General features: G+C 35.6%; 1 protein-coding gene across 1 annotated transcript in view; it reads right to left on the reverse strand.

Annotated features, from left to right (window-relative positions):
- The window catches only part of TMC1 (transmembrane channel like 1), a gene marked incomplete at both ends in the record, with an annotated part of 59,782 nt that overhangs the window by 10,939 nt on the left and 30,519 nt on the right, over positions 1–18,324 (reverse strand). The window contains 7 exons of the mRNA XM_080362758.1: positions 512–640; positions 1,836–1,988; positions 2,145–2,324; positions 8,073–8,267; positions 10,316–10,460; positions 13,704–13,846; positions 17,899–17,997. Of these exons, the coding sequence (XP_080218884.1) occupies positions 512–640; positions 1,836–1,988; positions 2,145–2,324; positions 8,073–8,267; positions 10,316–10,460; positions 13,704–13,846; positions 17,899–17,997 (1,044 nt within the window). The remainder of the gene's footprint in view (positions 1–511; positions 641–1,835; positions 1,989–2,144; positions 2,325–8,072; positions 8,268–10,315; positions 10,461–13,703; positions 13,847–17,898; positions 17,998–18,324) is intronic.

An 18,324-nucleotide genomic window follows, 5' to 3' on the forward strand; every position in this document is an offset into this window, starting at 1 on the left:
GTGAAAGTCTCAGCTCCCAAGTGAAGAGCTCTACACTGGCTTGTCTTACGGGAATTACTAACTTTATTTCAGCTAAACTAATTCTAGCAAAAGGTATATATCATAAGATTTCTAGAACAACTTCTTTCATATTTTTCTCCACAAACAATGGATGCTCCAGTATGCTAGATTACCCTGTCCAAAATCCCATAGAAATCAATGAGATTGTATTCTGTGCGACAGTAAATGAGTCTTCAAATCTGAAACGTTAAAAATTTGTACCCAGTTTTCTTACACAATCAAATGTAAAAAAAAAAAAAAAAAAAAAGTCTAAAGTTACCAAAGAATAAATCAAACACTGAGGCATAAGAAAATTCTGAGAAAAACTAACACAATGTTGCTCAGGGATTTTGAATCTGATGTGTCTAGCCAGTTGTTAACTCTGTAGGATTGAAAGGAAAATGTAATTTACTGAAAAATTGTGAAATGATAATCTGACAAAGACATTTAAAACAGCAAATCAGATACTTACAAATCCATACTCCAAATCCCAGCACCAGCAGTAATTGAAAAACCTTACAAACACAGCCCTCAAGAAATCACCAATTAGAATTGTGATGTATGTTGTCATTGTGTCAGAGACTGTCAGCCGTACGAATTCCTGTTAAAGCAATATTTACTTTTAAGAATATATTTAAGAAATTAGTAATCACAGTAATAATTAAATACTGGACTAGACTGCTAGTTTTGCTTCCCCTACTTCAACATGGAAAAGACTGTACTCCTCCTCTAGATCCACCAGTTCTGAAAAACAGGAGCACCAACTCCCAGTTAATATGGAGAAGACAGAAGAAAATCCTAATGAAAATCCTAATTTCTCTTCTTTAATTTTAGTAAGTCTCACTAAATCCTACTCTAACAGGCTTTACCCCAGTGGCCCAAAAGTCTATTACTCTCACTTATCTGAAATTAAGGAGAAAATTAGTGCAGTGATGAGCTCTCGGTGTTCTTAGCTTATTATTTAGCATCAGTGAAAAGAATAGAGGGACTGTTTCTCCTACTTGTCTGCTCCCTGCTGGTCATTTATTCAGTCAGGAGCAGAGATGATGGTGATGACGAGATTGTCAAAGTGATGGAGCAACAGCAAAAATTGTGATTCAGTATTGAATTCATTCACATGCACAAAAATCCAACAATGGGGTATGATCAAATAGAAGAAAGGGGGATATTAGAAAATACTTTGGATATGATATTTTATATTGCTACATCAATAAGAATAGATGTTCAACTGAGTCACATAAAAGGACTGAGCAGATTTACATTAAACTATTATTGCTCTTTTGCATTATGTTATTTGTCTAAAGATAGAGACACCTTCTCAAAAGGATGCTGCTGTAAGAGTTATCTTACATGTATTTCCTTATGGAGATACTTTTTTATATATTTTCTATAAGTCTGTTGTAGTCAGAAACTAATAGCTCTCTGATCAAAGCTCTAATCAAAATTAGCGCATTTATTAGGCATTGTGATTAATCCAACTTTTCAGAATTTCTAAGAAGGTTTTGAAAGACAAAATGGGATAAGGAATGAGAAGGTAAATGAAGAGAATAGTGAAATGGAGGGTGGAAAAAAGGAAATGCTTTCAATACTCTCAACTATCAAGACAAAGACTTTTGCACTAGACATGGTCCAAGGAAACTGAAATATTTTTTTACTCAACTTTTTAGGTCAGGAAAAAGTCACACATCTGCCTTTCCTCACATTTTCCCACTTTAATGTCACTTATTAGCAGAAACAAAAATATCTTCTAACAGATTATGATCTATTTTCAAATATGAGCTCAAAGCTGACATTACCTGTCCTACCATTGTTTCCCAGCATGGTCCTCTGGGGACATCTGCAGGGTCCACCTGTATTGGAGGAGCAGTGGAATTTTCTGGGATAGTACCATTGTATAGACTGGCTTCCCATATTGTCATGTTATACTTGACAATCTTTTCTTCTTCCAACTAAGTAAAGAAAAAAATAGAAAACTAAATAACATGGGAATAATTACAATACAGAAAGAAAACAACATCTTTTGCTGACATTTCTGTGAGTGGCTGGAAGTTCTCATCCTTGCCCAGCTACATGTTAAAAATAGTGAAGGGAAGTAAATAGCTTGCCTTGAGATTGATTTCATCCATTAGGGCGATAATGAAAGTGTAGAGATTGCCAAGAAAAAGGGCAAAGATTCGTCCCAGCTGCCATCTTAGAGCTATTCGAGGGTGGTAGTTTTCCAGAGAGCTGATTACATCAAATAAAGTTGGACAGAACATTCCTAAAAGTGACATAACCATGTTCACCTGAAAGGGGGAAGGAAGAAGAAAGAAAAAAAAAAAGAGAGAGAGAAATTTATAGGCAAGTTCTTTCATTATTATTGATTTGTGTGGAGGGTGTGCTTCTATTAGTACTTTTTATTTGGTGTTTGATTTAATGAAGTACAAAATCCACTCTGGGACTCACAAGATGTTTTCTTTTCAAAAGAAGAAATTTGTGAGAAGTTGGATATAATCTACTACAGATGGATATGTGACATCTTTTTTTCATTTTACATTTTTTTAAAACATCTGAAAGAATTAGTTGTTAGTTATTGACTAGAACCTACATTTTAACCTGAATTCTACTATCCGAGAACATGGCAAAACACATTTCCAGTACTGTTTTATGCTACATCCCTACCACATCTTCCCAGCAGACACATAAATGTTCTATAAAAAGCATTCCTACAAAAATACTGCACCAAATTAAATTTATCTGCGGTCTCACCCAAAGTTAATTCTAGATGTTAGAGAATCATAGAGCCGTAGAATCACAGAATATCTCAAGTTGGAAGGGACCCATAAGGAACATAAATTCCAGCTCCTTGCTTCTCACAAGGCTACCTAAAATTAAACCATATGACTAAAAGCATTGTCCAGACACTCCTTGAACTTTGACAGGCTTGGTGCCATGACCACTTCCTTGGGGAGCCTGTTGCAGGGACCAACCACACTTTCAGTGAAGAACCTTTCCTGATGTCCAATCTGAACTTCCTCTGATGCAGCTTCATTCCATTTCCTCATGTCCTATTGCTGGTCACCAGAGAGAGGACATCAGCACTTGCCCTTCCACTGACCCAATTAAGGAAGCTCTAGACTGGGATGGGGTCACTTCTCAGCCTTCTCCAAGCTGAACAAACAAAGCGACCTCAGCAGCTCCTCGTAAGTCTTGCCCTTGAGGCCTTTCACCATCTTGATCACCTTCCTCTAGACACACACTAATAGCGTGATGTTCTTCTTATGTTGAGGGACACAAAACTGCTCACAGTACTAGAGGTGGGGCTGCAACACCACAGAGCAGAGCAAGGACAATCACATCCTTCGCCTGGCTGGCAATGCTGTGCTTGATGCATCCCAGGACACAGCTGGCTGCCAGGGCACACTGTTGGCTCATTTTCAACTTGCCACCAACCCAAACCCCCAGATCTCTTTCTGCCAGGCTGCTCTCTAGCCTCTCACCCCCAGTTTGTATGTATAACCAACATTACCCCAACCCCGGTGCAGAATCTGGCAGTTGCTCTTGCTAAATTTCATGAGGCTGGTGATTGCACAGCTCTCTAGTCTATCTCAAATCTCATGTCCTCACTGCATCAGCAAATTCAAATCAACCCTGTTTTCTGAGTAACCTCTGATAAGATTAACTCATCATCTTAGCACTATGGAAATAGAACAAGCTTACTGAAAGTGAACTGAGAAAAACAGATAACTAGGTTTTACAGAAAGTTTAAAATACAGCATAGCTTATAAATTCTACAGACAAGTGAGACATTCTAGTAATATAACATTCCTAAGTGACTGCTGAAAATTATTTCAAGTCTGCTTGAACCTTTTGGTTCTGATTTATTGTGTCAGACAAAAATGAAAATAATTGAAAAAGTTTGAGAGGGCAGATATTTAATTTCATTTTAAAATAAAATTTCATAACAAAAAACTATATCTTTAAGGACTAAGACAATAAACAGGAAACAGAAAATATCTCAGTCTAAACTAGAAAGGTTGCTGGAAAATGCAACTATGTTTGTTTGAGATGAATCATATTAAAACAATTAAGTTTAAAAAATTGATTAATCACAAAAAGCCATAATGGTTCACAAAACTCCAGTCTTCTGATTGCTCTGAAACTAGCATTTTTCAGCCATGCTGTAGCCCATTATGTTAGAACTATTATAAATTTTAATAAATTTCTAACTTCCTGCTATCAAGAGTGTTATGACTTCTCTTCCTTCTCTTTTGCTTTTTCTGAACATGACTTCTACTCAGTTCATTTAATTTCCCTTAGTTCTTATACTGGAAGACACAGTAAATATGTATTTTTGAAGAAAAGGTATGTCCTTTGGGCAGTTTTAAATACAGTCTCTGCTAACTTTATTGAAAGTTTCCTTTTTGCTGCATGGGAGAGGCAGGACAGAAGTCACTGCTTTCTTTCTCTTGGACATTGAATATTTTCTTTATTTTCATTGTGTTCTGCCTCCTGTATCAGTTATCTGAAGCAAGAATATTCTTGCTAATTCGCTTTCTATACTTGTTTTTCCATGCTTTGACTATTAATGTTCTACATCTCAAGAGCATTTCTAATCCTGGAGAAAATATGTTATTAAGATAAGAGGTTAAATGAGGCACAGGAAGTTGCAAAGCTGAAAAGTGAGAAACTATTACAACGAAAAATGCAATGTTTAACTCAGAAAAAATGTAGCACATTGAGTTTTCAAAATCCAAAACCTACTATTTTTATATTTTAAAAGTTTATATATTGCTCATAAAGTTTCGTAGATATATTATCATTATACTTCCCAGTTTCTTGTGAAGGATTTTGCTGAACAAAGAAATCATCCATGGAATTGTCTATTGAATTTTAGCCATTTTAATCTAATTTGATTTCAGAAAGCAGGTCAAGTGCTGGAGCATATTTTCTGCCCCAGTTTTATCAGTGACAGTTTCACTGCTCTCTGTGACTTAAAATTAACAAGGATATGCCAGAAGAGGGGCAGTATGCCAGCATACATGTATGGCAGTGTTACTGTTGATAGCTGAGGTGGTCTTACATTCACTATCTGCTAAGGGACTCTCAAAAGCCCTCTCTGCCCTGTTAAGCCAGAATTTTCTCTAAGAAAGGAATTACAACAAAGAGGCACCCACTAATTATTAAAACTCTGGTTCAAAACACCATTTTTTATCCCTCTGTGACATTAACTTACTCCAGATACCAAGTACCCATGTGACACTGAAAGCTAGAAAATTGCAGTTTACACAAGCTTTTCCAGCTGCTATGAGTCTGCTAAGAAATCCTCTGACTGAAATCACAACTAAACACCAGCCCCTGAGCAGATTAAACTGTGCCGACACATTAAATACTGAACACTGACTGCTTGTTGTTTAAACTATAAGTTCATTAAGAGTCAGTACTCTAGCTAAAGAAATTGTATCTTCCACTAACAATGATTGCAGTAGTCACAGATTTATCTAGCATCTGCTGCAGAAAGCACTAATAAAGACCTATTTTTCTAGTAAATACAGTTTAATATTTAAAAAATAAATTAGAGAAATTATATTTTATAATAAACAAAGCTGCCTGAGGGTTTCTGGAATTAAACAGAACATTGATAACATGGCTTAAAAACTTCAATACAAATGTACTTCATATCCACTACTAGGAACATTAAAGTAAATAGCATGATATTTTTGGCAAAAGATCTGTGGAGTTGTTTCAGCTTGCAAGATTTGAAATGTTAAAGCTATATGTTATTGTTGAAAAAAAAGAAAAAAAGTTTTTTAAAACTTATCTCATCTTTGCCTAAATGTTGTTAATGATTCTGATTCAGAGAAATCAGTCTGTCTCCTCATAAGTTTTCTCTCCTTTTAAGCATAATAACTTTATTTTTAAACAGAACAGGAATATGTTTGAGAAAATAGAATACAGCAGTACCAGAGAATTGCTCATACTACCTTCTAGCTCTGCAAATTATCTTCTATCAAATGAGAAAAATCTATTATGTTTGGTAATTTTCATCCAATTTCAGAATATCTAAGGAATCGATGTCATTGTTCTCCATTTTACCAAAATTTCCACAGTCATGTGGAAATTGTCACATAGTGCAGAAACATCATTCATCCACAATTCACCACCAGGCCACAGCCATGTGTGAGGAGCAATGCAAAGGCTGATGAAATCTCTTAACCGTTCCAGTCTGCCTATTTCCACTAATTTCCTGCTCTCCATGACACACTAGACAATTTTATCTGAACTACAATTTGACAGAACTAGGTAACGACGATATCGTGAGGGAGTTCAAACAATTGAGAAGAAAATAAAGGTCCTGCCACAAAGTCACCAGTGGCACTTTATTAGGCTGTGAGCTTGCCTGGATTACTTCAAGGACACCATAATCATCTGTAAACATTTTTAAATTCCTTACTACAGTGTGATAAAAATAAAATTCTCACAAATATGCTTAATGTTTATATGAAGAATATCAATTTTCACATGCTGTTGCTTGAATTATATGTAAGACCTGCACTTTAATTGGCTCTAAGTAATATATTGTTTATGGGGTTTTTTTTCTGATCAAAATGTTAATTAATTTATTAATTATAGAAACATGAAAGATCATGATGTAGAAAATAAGATTTTTTTTTTTTAAATGGGTGTTACATATAAACCAAATATGTATTTACTTAATTGAATATTAGTACCCAATCAAGAGCAGTATTTTGTACTTCACAAATATATTAATTACCTGCCAATAGGAAAACTTCTTTAGCCAAATAATGGCAATGTGGCCTTATATGTCTCTGTCTTTTAGAGACACACCTGCTCCAGATCTTAGTTCTGTGATGCAGAGGCTCCTTAGCAGTATTTTTTTGTAGAGCAAACCAAAGTAAAACAATGGACGTAAATATGCATATGTTTAACTACTTTCCACATTGTGGCATAAGCATATATATACCAGCTTTCATTAGCACAGTTCCTGCTAGTACAAATCTGCTACCACACCTTCCAACTGAAAACTGAATTTCTCCTTAACATTCTTTCTCTGCTAGTCTGTTGTCACATTTAGAACTCAAGTTTCTTTAAGCCAAGCAATTTTGTACATGTCTTTTCCACCAGATCAAAGTGTAAAATTTTTTATCAAGTAACTCAACCCGATCTCAACAACCCCATTTCTCTGGATTCCAGAGGTGAATTGCTGGAGTTTTTGTTACCTTCTCAGTCAGGTTTTGGTGTTGAAAACTAGGCACTGACTTTCCTCATTCCATCATCACCCATCCCAGCAGCTTTGTGAGGCTAGCATCTTTTTGCTTTACCTTAAATCAGGTATCTACTTTACCCTCCAGCTCAGAAGATGAGCTTTAAGTAACAAACAACTGGTTTTACAACATACACAGCAGTGTGTTTGCTAAGAAGGTAAAACCTGCCTGGATTTTCATACAGCAGTGCTGACTTCAGGTGCCTACTGCACACTGTTAGAGCAGACACAATCCCTTTCAATGCACATTTCTATCAGGCAAGGCTGCATGTACCCTAGAAGGAAGCAATTTAAGCAGGAAAAAAAATGTATTGGACTCTTGGACTGGGTAGCTGGAACTGGAAGGCATGAGTTTCATTGAGTTGCTACACTGCAAAGTTGTATCCATGAGACCCAAAATAATTTTGGACATGCTCACAGATCAGTCACTTTGTTTGAGTCAGTCTCAGGACAAAAGCAACAAGAGAGCGGGCTCCTTGCAGGTATCTTGTGAGTCCATAGAGTGGCTGGAAAACAATCTCTAAGAGCACAGAGGAGGAAAGGTAATGAACCCCAAATAAAAACTAAATACAAAGGGACCTTTGAAAGAACCAACCAAGGAACGATCATTTTAACAAAGAAGGAAGCAGAGAGACAAGAACAATTCTTTTGTTAGACATTTGCTACCCACAGTCAGAGTATTTAAATTCCCAGGAAAAAAATGGCAACATGCAGAGTAGAGGAACACAGTTTCAAACCACATCTATTTTAGGAATGTGCTAGCACGAACTTCATTTCTTTCCCACCACCCGTAGTTCTCCAGACCTTCCAGGGCAAATTTCTGGGATCTTCTGACAACAAAAAAGATGAGGTAGCCACTCCCAGCAAGTGTGCACAGGGCTAAGAAGTTAGCAAGAACCCTCAGGAATCGAGTCAAGTGAATATTTTCCTCTTTTCTGCTCTCCTGCTCCTCCACAATAGCTTCCTGCACTTGTTAGAAAGAAAAGAAAATAATATGGTGAGTACTTTAATGGTCAAGACCCCACATTTCTTTCTCAGTTATTAGAAGTCAGTTAAATAAATTACAAAGATGCAAACGCACACCTGGGCATCATATTTTGAGAGGAGTTTATATTGTCTCATAAAATCTGTTTTGGATGCTTGCACATCCTGGGATTTTGGCTCCCCAGAGTTTGCTTTGCTTCTGTTGAGTGTGTCCCCTCTGAGTCTCGTTACGCCTCCACTCATGTGCCAGAAGGAAACCAGTATGTTCTGTCAGCTTGCAAACTGCTATGAGGCTGAGTGACCCAGCAGGATAAATGTGTGATGAGCTGCCAGAAAAGGAATTGTCACACTTGCATTTGTGAGAAAAGAATAAAAAGTTTTATTCTGAAAGTCAGCACGCCAGAAGGCAGTTTAGATGCAGGAATCCAACAAAAGACAAACAATGCACAGCTTCAGACTGCAGAATAAAACATTTGTTCCACATTTACCCTTGGCCAGGACTGATAAATGTTAAGACTCTGGTGGAGCTGTGATCTGCACCTCATACTTTTGCCAGCAGAAAGATGTGTCCTCTTGAAATGGGAATTAGGTTACAGTTGCTCACTTTAGCATGGAGATCAGTTGCCCAGATGGGAAGATGAATTTCTGCATTGTAATAATGACTCTGAATGACTATTGCTTTTCTTGTGACTTGTGTTTGTTACATAAATGGAGATTACAGCAGCTCTTGAGCAAAACTCCCATGACCTCACCCAAGCCAAGACTTCACCCTTTCTCTCTGATGTTCCTTGCTCGTTTGCAAAGATCACAGTAAAGATTCATTAGTTTATTTCTCAAAAATAAGTATCTGTCTCAACTGATTTGTATTCTTGCCCAAACAGCTGTCAATAACTGACCTCATTAGGTGGGTAGGGAAAGTTCACACAGTTTCTGTGCTTTCAGTCAGCATTGTCAGCATTTCTTCCTTTTTTTTTTTCTTTTTTTTTTCCCCTGAAACCTTTTATTTCTACTGAGTTTGAGCCCAGTTACCTCTTATGCCTGGAGTTGTGAGGGCAGGAGGGGTAGAGCAGGTATATTGACTATATCATCACTGCAGAAAGGAAGGGTGTTGTGTGTGATTGGATAGCACAGAGAGTGCTTGGTCATCCATCTCTCACATAGTATGCTGTCAGTGTGGCTGCAAGTCTAACATCTTGTTCATGACCTGTCAACATCTTTCTGGTGTATTCCCTCTTCATTATTACATTGAAGATTAAATTTGCCTTTACATGCTGCACTGTTGTGCATCAGTGACCCCAGTATAGAAACGCATTCTTTTATATTCAACACATAGAATGTATCCCCTTCACTGTTCTCACAGCAGTGCATCTCACATCCTGCCTCAGATTCCTCTCACAAAAACCCCTTTTATATATCCTATGAACTGAAAACAGGCCTAAAACACCTTTCATTGCCTTGCAAACTGGGCTATATTTCATAATTAACCTGACAATAAAAACTCTACATTATGCAAGGAAAGTAAACTTTTTTTTCTTTCTGAAAAGCAAGTATACACTCAGAATTCTGAGGCCAATTTTACTGAAATGGATAGCCTTCTATCGATGATTCTATTGCTTTATCTTATAGTATCTCTTTAATGTAGCAAGAGAAGATGATAATGTGAGTTTGGCAAAATGTCACCAGCATTTATTAAGAAAGTTTTTCAGACAAACACCAAGTAAACTAGAAGCTGTCAGAGATAAGAAAAAGGAAAATACCACTTTTTCAGTAAAATATTTTTTTAAAAAACTAGTACTGCAGTCACAGAGGACACACGGGATGTCATTAATGCTCTTCCTTCCTCAATCAAAAGCAAAATATCAAGACAGCAAGGCACAAAGATCCAGACTTGGAAGGCTATAGAGCTGTCCAATTCTAGTTTAAGCTTTTAAGCCTCAGGCACAGCTAATACTTGACCTTGGTTCCATCTTACTCACACTAGTTGGAAAGACAAATCAGGTTACCTCTCTATAGTAAGCTCTATTTTACCTTAAAGCTTGTTGTGATGGAAGCAAACTTGTTATCTGCTGTCTCAGGATTGCCAATTAGGTAGTCCCAGCTTGTGAACATTTTCCAGCTGAAATTAAAACTAGTATCATCCCCACCACCGTCTTCATTTGCATTCCTTGCCATTCTACAAAAGCCAGAAAGACACAAGACCTTGTTAGAATTTGTTCTGCTATGTGAGCATGATTTTTAAATTGTTCTTAAACTCTAACATTGTTCTGAAAAAAGTATTATTACAGGTAATCATGGAATACTAAATCTGGAATGTTCAGTCTGAAACAAAAGGTAAGGATGGAGATTTTCATATTTAGACAATTCATGAACTCACAACACACATTTTGATGAAAAAGAATTAATTCATTTCTTTAACATCTCATAGAAAATCTGTTAGATAAGAAACTCAATAGGAAATATCAAGAAGACCTCTCAAACAGAAAGCTGCAAAGCATCCTGAACTGCAATAAATTTTATTAGAGACTTCATAAAGAGGAAAAAAGTTCTAAATAACAAGCCAGAACAAAGCTTGGTTATACGATACAAAAGTATCACTAATCACAATGTTAGGGATTGGAAGGGACCTTCAAAGTTCATCTAGTCCGATCCCCCTGTCAGAGCAAGAACACCTAGATGAGGTTACACAGGAAGGCGTCCAGGCAGGTCTTGAATGCCTCCAGAGAAGGAGACTCCACAACCCCCCTGGGCAGCCTGTTCCAGTGCTCTGTCACCCTCACTGAGAAGAAGTTTCTTTTCAAATTTAAGTGGAACCTCTTGTGTTCCAGTTTGAACTCATTACCCCTTGTCTTACCACTGGTTGTCACCGAGAAGAGCCTGGCTCCATCCTCGTGACACTCACTCTTTGTATATTTGGGAACATTAATAAGGTCATCCCTCAGTCTCCTTTTCTCCAAGCTAAAGAGACCCAACTCCCTCAGCCTTTCCTCATAAGGGAGATGCTCCACTCCCTTCATCATCTTCATTGCCCTATCTTCCCTTTCATCTCCTGTGCCCTTTTGAACAAGATTTATAATGATATCTACAAACATTAAATTATTTTTTCAGTAATTTGACTTAATCTTGACTACTAACTTCTTTTTTTCAAAGTGTTGTCATTCATGCAATAATAATGATCTTGAGTCTGCATAATTTATCACTTAATTCAAACCATTAAGCACAAAGATGGAGTATACTGGTAGGATACAAACCATTTAGCCTTCAGTATTATATAGATTTCTTAGTCAGGAAAAGGCAACATGTATTTTAAAGCTTGTTAGTGCAGGAAAGTTTTGTTATTAAAATCAATACATTCTACATACCACATTTTTTAAAGTCCAGTAAATTATGTACTCTGAAATCTATGGAGATAATAGTGAATAAATAATGCAGAAAATCCTTCTGAGATATCATATCAATGCCAGGGTGTTTTTTGTTTGTTTGTTTGTTTTACTGCTCTCATATAGAATGGACAGAGATCATGAAAGGTTATTGGTAGGAACTGCCCTGATGCTGGTTTCTAGACTAATGTAACTCCTTCTCAAGAGTTCATAATTAAATAGTGAACAGTCTTGTGGCTGAGAAATGTTTCCATTTTATGTTATGCACTTGAAGAGCTGCAGAGAATAGCCCTACATCTAATTTTTTCTCCTAAATAGAATAATAGTGTTTATAATCCTCACTACCTTCTTCACATACACATTCCCTTTCTCAGGACTCAGTCAACAGTAGAAAAATTGCAGCACCTCCTGTTACACTGCTTTTAATTTCTGTGTCCATTGTGTTGCTTTCTGGAGAAACAGTAAAGAGCAGAAGCCTGCAAGAACTGCTCATAAGACTACCTAAATATTGATCAGCATTAGTGCCACATGGCCGGGTAGAATGTTAACAAATACAATGTATTTTCTCCACAAGGAGGTTCCTTTGTTTGAGCCACCGAGTTTTTCTGCTAGAAGGTTTTTGCAGGTTTTTTTTGTTTTCTTTTTTTTTTTTTTGGTCTGGGTGACAGTCATTGAAATACAGTCATCTAAGACTTTTCTGATCTTCACAGCTACATTATCAAAAAATATTTTAAAAAATATTTTACAATGCATCTTGAGCTAAACCAATTACTTTTTTTATTGTAGTAGTTTGTTCCTCTTCCAAAAATATATATATGCAACCAAAGACATTTTTTTATCTTTTGAAATTCTTTTTGCCCTATGTAATATTTTAAATACTGAACATGAATTAATGTAGTGGTCATGGAAGGGAAAATACTGGCTTCAACACAAGACATTGGACATAGAGCAGTCACAGTTTTCTCTATATTCACCAGTGTTCTTGAATCTTGACATACAATGTTCTGATCTTTTTCACCCTAAACATATTTTAAATCCACCAGTAAAGCTAACTGTATTATTGTTATACATGTTCACCTTGTTTGAATCAAAGGTATTACAGATTGTAATCACTGATTCATAGAATCATAGAATCATTTCGGTTGGAAGAGACACTCAGGATCATTGAGTCCAACCACAACCCAACTGTAGCACTAAATCATGTCCAATTAGTAGCTTATCTCCAAAATGATTCAGAATTATCACAATTTATTCCAGTAGCGAATTAGACTATAAAATAATTTTATTTCGTTTAAATTCTGAGTCTAAGACAAAACTGAATTTGAGAGTCAAAAGACTAATATATTATCAGTTGTGTTGCCTAGGTCCTATTTCACTTACTCCTGTGCTTCCTACTGTTTTAACATTCATGTTCTTAACATTATATTTAGCACAGTTTTCACAATGCTGGATATTATTTTGCGTTCCACAAGACATTAAACCCTTACTATGGCCAGTAGCATTGATTCTTCTACACCACTGTGCAAACATGACATAGCCACTATAGTCTTGCTGAGAACCAGTTACTGCTGACTGAATGTTTCACACAGAATTATTTGCTGTATGTTTCTTTCATTCTTGTCTTCTTCCTTCTTAAAAGAATTTAATTCACATAAGGTATCATTAAAGGTAGAACAATTTAATTTCCTGGATGTTAACCGACATTCTGCTGGATGCTGAATATTACAAAAGATGGGCTGACAGCTCTGTTTCTTTCTTAGTGCATTCATTTTTCAATCTGAAGTTGAGGAAGGAAAGTGTTGTGTTATTTCAGTAAAGATTTTTCCCACTTCCACAACATTGCAACACAGCCACTGGTGAAGAACAGTAGACAAATAAATACAGGCTGAAGGAATCTTACATGACTTTAATCTTGCACTTAATCTTGTGTTGTCCAGCCCTTAGAACTGTCATATTTTAAAAGAGATAGTCTCAGGGATCAACAGTGGGATTATATGCCTTTTTGAATGTAGTTTATTCCAGAACCAAGGAGAACTTACGTTCGAATGACAATAATGAAACTGTAGCCAATGGTCCCAACTCCAACAAGGAAATATGAAAGAGGCATCCTGAACTTGAGCCATCCAATTGTCCTCTGGTTATTGTAATAACCATAAAAGAGTACAGAATACTGTGCAAATCCCTGAAAAGTCAGCAAAAACTATAATATCACATCTGTTAAATATGCATGTGATCAGAATTTGTACCAATAACAATGAATTGAAACATTCATTTCAATGCATTCAAAACAGTTGTAGGCATGGGTATAATAAATCTCACAGGACTGGAAATTTCTTCCTTCATTTAGAAAGACTTAGAATATTTTATGTCAACTTTCAAATCTTTTATCATTACAAGTCTTCATGGGTACTTCATTATTTAATGAGTCAAAATTTTTTCATCAACATACTTCTTGTAAAGACAAAACCAGCTCAGTTTACAAAATTTGTCTTACAAATTATTTGCAGATAAAATTTTTAACTTAATTTTCACATTTCTAAATTGTACTTGAGTAGCCTATTTGATATAAAATTCTGATAGGCTTTCTCTGTCTAGCAATGTTGTCAGCTGTTCGTTGGGTGATCACTCTATATATGTGTGTGTGTATACTAATGCTGCTCTGGAAAATCATTTGGATCCCTCATAGTATTAAAATGCTTCTTAAGTCATTGTTTTCTACAAAGTCAGAGATTATTCCTATCCTTTTCTCCAAAAATAAGACAGGGTCTTACATTATTTTTTCCTCCAAAGCTTATTACTTTTTTACATGTATAGCTGCCTCGATGCTATTTCAAATGACTTTTTTAATGAACAGTAACTAGGGCTTATTTTTGAGGTAGGGCTTATATTTTGAGCATCCTGAGAAATCCTGAAAATTCATGCTAGGTCTTGTCTTCAGGGTAGGTCTTATTTTTGGGGAAACAGGGTACACTGTGTACATTTCACCATAAGGCCTGAAATATCTTCAACTGTGTAAAGGTAAGCATGTGTGGAAGATCTCTTTCACTTCTTTCTGAGCCTTACAGAAAAGAGGAGTGAAATAAGAATATTGATCGAACTCTTCATTGAAATGAGCCTTGAAAGTCTGATTTTTAATGTTTGGATTATTATCAGAACCGTAAAATATATAATGTTAAAGCTTAATCCCAAGTAAAATATATAAAAATCCAAAAGTATTAATTTTTGTTAAATTAGGAAAATAAGTACAATGAAAGAGAAAAAGAAAAAGAAAAAGAAAAAGAAAAAGAAAAAGAAAAAGAAAAAGAAAAAGAAAAAGAAAAAGAAAAAGAAAAAGAAAAAGAAAAAGAAAAAGAAAAAGAAAAGAAAAAGAAGAAGAAAGAAAAAGAAAAAGAAAAAGAAAAAGAAAAAGAAAAAGAAAAAGAAAAAGAAAAAGAAAAAGAAAAAGAAAAAGAAAAAGAAAAAGAAAAAGAAAAAGAAACAGAAAAAGAAAAAGAAAAGAAAAAGAAGAAGAAAGAAAAAGAAAAAGAAAAAGAAAAAGAAAAAGAAAAAGAAAAAGAAAAAGAAAAAGAAAAAGAAAAAGAAAAAGAAAAAGAAGAAGAAAGAAAAAGAAAAGAAAAAGAAAAAGAAAAAGAAAAAGAAAAAGAAAAAGAAAAAGAAAAAGAAAAAGAAGAAGAAAGAAAAAGAAAAGAAAAAGAAAAAGAAAAAGAAAAAGAAAAAGAAAAAGAAAAATAAAAAGAAGAAGAAGAAAGAAAAAGAAAAAGAAAAAGAAGGAAAAAAAGAAAAAGAAGAAAAAAGAGGCAAAAGATATGTTGATCTTTACTATCTTAAAAATGGGTGGGGTTTTGTTTGGTTTGGGTTTTGTTTTGTTTGGGATTTTTTTAGCATGAAATAACATTTGCTGATGTGGGTTCATTTTTTTGTAGCTTACTTGGTAGCACGCAAGCAGTGCTAGTAGATAAAAGGTACTATTTCCCATGATGTTCAATTACAGATGTCATTGTCCTCAGGGAGTATTTGTCAATGTGATATGCCTCAAGAAAATTCTTTTTGCCCCTCAATATTCAGGGCTTCCATCTCTTTCACTGCCCTATTCTGTTTTTATTACCCTTACATTTGCTCATTCTGTTAACTGCTAACCTGTTACTACACTTTTTTCTTCAGAACTGTCAGATCTAGTTTCTATGAGTTATTATAAACTTGCCTTCTCTTTACACCATCTGTCTTCATTCATCTTTTCTCAAATACATTTATTTTTAAAACTCCATTCGTATTTGCTGTATAAAGCTCTTACAGACTCTATTCTCTCTACAAAATCTGCAAGTTACTATGATTCCTTTTTCTCCAATTTCTCCCTGAAGTTTTAATTTCTCATTTGATAATGTTGTCATCATTATCTAACTACCCAGCTACATGCCTAGATCTGTTCTTCACTGTCACTCAAAGATACAATTTCCCATGAACCAGAAGCCATATCATTTTATGCAGCAGTCATTGCAAGATGTTACATATGTAACTTTTCAGAGAGATATTTCTACCCTTTTGTATACAAGAAGGGTCATCTCTTTATGTGGCAAAATAAAGCAGAAGTAGTCTGTTGTCTCTATATACCTATATAGTCAAAAGATGGACAAAGATTATAATTTCTAGCTATTATTATATTAACTTTTTAAATATAGTTGTCTGTAGTTAATAAGCCTGGAAGTTTTGCTTTATAATAGAAAAATGGTTATATCCAGTCGAGATTTTTTCCAATGTTCTGTCATCTTACAACTTGATTTTTCCTCAACTGATAGCCGAAGATAGAAAATAGAGCCAAGGAAGCTAAATGAAAGACCAAAATCTGACATCATCTGAGTATCCACAGGAAGGTACTGAGCCACAAAACACGGGATCCTGTTTGAGATCTGCATGTCACAAGATTAGGGATTTCTCCAGGCCTTAACTATCATAAAAAATGACAATATTAATGAGAAACATAGACACCATACCCTCTATCTGCTTGGTTTTTGGTTTATTTTGTTTTTTTCAGGAGAGTTCAGAGCTGGTGTCCTGTAGGAAAGGGAACGGGTATGTAAATTTGCATGTGCCACTCCTCGTAACTCCACAGCCTGCATAGTCCTCCCCACTGGGATGGGTAGAACAGAACCTCACACGGGCCAAACCTACATGGAGAGGCCACTTTTAGATGAGTCATTCTGCAGACAGATGGAGAAGATGTGTTGTAAGCTGGAAGAACCTGTGCCTGACTTTATTTTTCCAAGAAAGGGGTTTGTTTCCAACATCCTATTTATGCTTGTTGTGGCTGAAACAACTCAAATGCTAAAAGGTATGTGTATGCATAACTCTTTAAAGGTCTTGATACTTCATATAGAAGGGAAAGAGTGCAGCAGATGGAGGGAGAAATCACACTTCGTTCAATGGATGCTACTTCCATTAGCCTGAAGGAAAACCTTAACTGGATACTCACACCCTTTCACAGGTGACACTGGCTACGTGCCATACAGAAACCTGACAGCATTCTAAACAACATAACGTAATATCAAATTTATCACCAGCTGACTTTTGCAAAGTTGTATTATCTTTATATAAAGACTCCAATTACATAGACAAGCCATGTGCAAAATTAGATAAACTGTTTTTTTCAGGAGGAAAAAGCAGTATTACATATTTAGAAATATACCATTAGCTAGCCAGTACAGGAGACATGGATCCTCAGGCTAGACTGGGCATCACATCAATAGCGAAGATTTATTATCTGTTTTGAAATTCAACAAAAGTATCTGCATATACTATAAGACAAAGAAAAACTAAAACCAGTATTCTTTGTTTGAGAAAAAAACTACAGATCACATTTTTGGAATTTCTTTTTTTTTTTTTTTCTAATTCACACTGCATCCTCAAAGTCAGAACCTTGATCATAGAAAAACAGATGACCAAATACATACATAAAAAATAGAAAGTCAGTATCCAGAGATGATAATTCAACTTTGAGACTTTTTACTCAGTATCTTTGGATTGCTACAGATGCTGCAACGTGTGAGTGGATATGGAGCTTCATTACATATTTTGCCTGAAGGAAACATCTATACAAAGAACTCGTGAGAAAATATGTAAATTAGTACTATGGACATTTTCTCCTGAAATTTTAGATCTCTGAATATTAAATCATGAAGGAAAAGCTCATAAGAATCAACGAGTCATGTGAATATGTTGGACTGCAATTTATGCACTTACACTAAAATCCCAGAGAGTAGCAAAGTTCATAGCAGTTGCTTCTTCAGCTCTTGGGACAGTCTTTCTAGGTAAAGAGCCATATGGCTTCCCCATTAGAGCCTGGAACCAAAAAATGAGAGCAATTTACATTTTAAAGAAGAATACCAACAAAGGGAATGGACAGTGATCTTTCATTTCTTAGGAAGACTTGTTTTATACTCCAAAACTGAAGAGTATAAAGCATAAAGCAGGCTGACCTATTTCTCCAGTTATTTTCTTTGCTCCTCACTCTAATGACTGAAACTATGTTTAAAGTTTTCATTAATGATGCTTTCTAAATTTAAAGTGATATTCCAGTAGTACCAGTGGGTTGTCAAACTGTGCCTCTTCCATTCAAAGGGAACACAGAAGTCCAGATTCCTCTGCTGGGTGGTGCTTGTTCCACAG

Source organism: Nesoenas mayeri, assembly GCF_963082525.1.
Source record: "Nesoenas mayeri genome assembly, chromosome: Z".
Taxonomy (NCBI): domain Eukaryota; kingdom Metazoa; phylum Chordata; class Aves; order Columbiformes; family Columbidae; genus Nesoenas; species Nesoenas mayeri.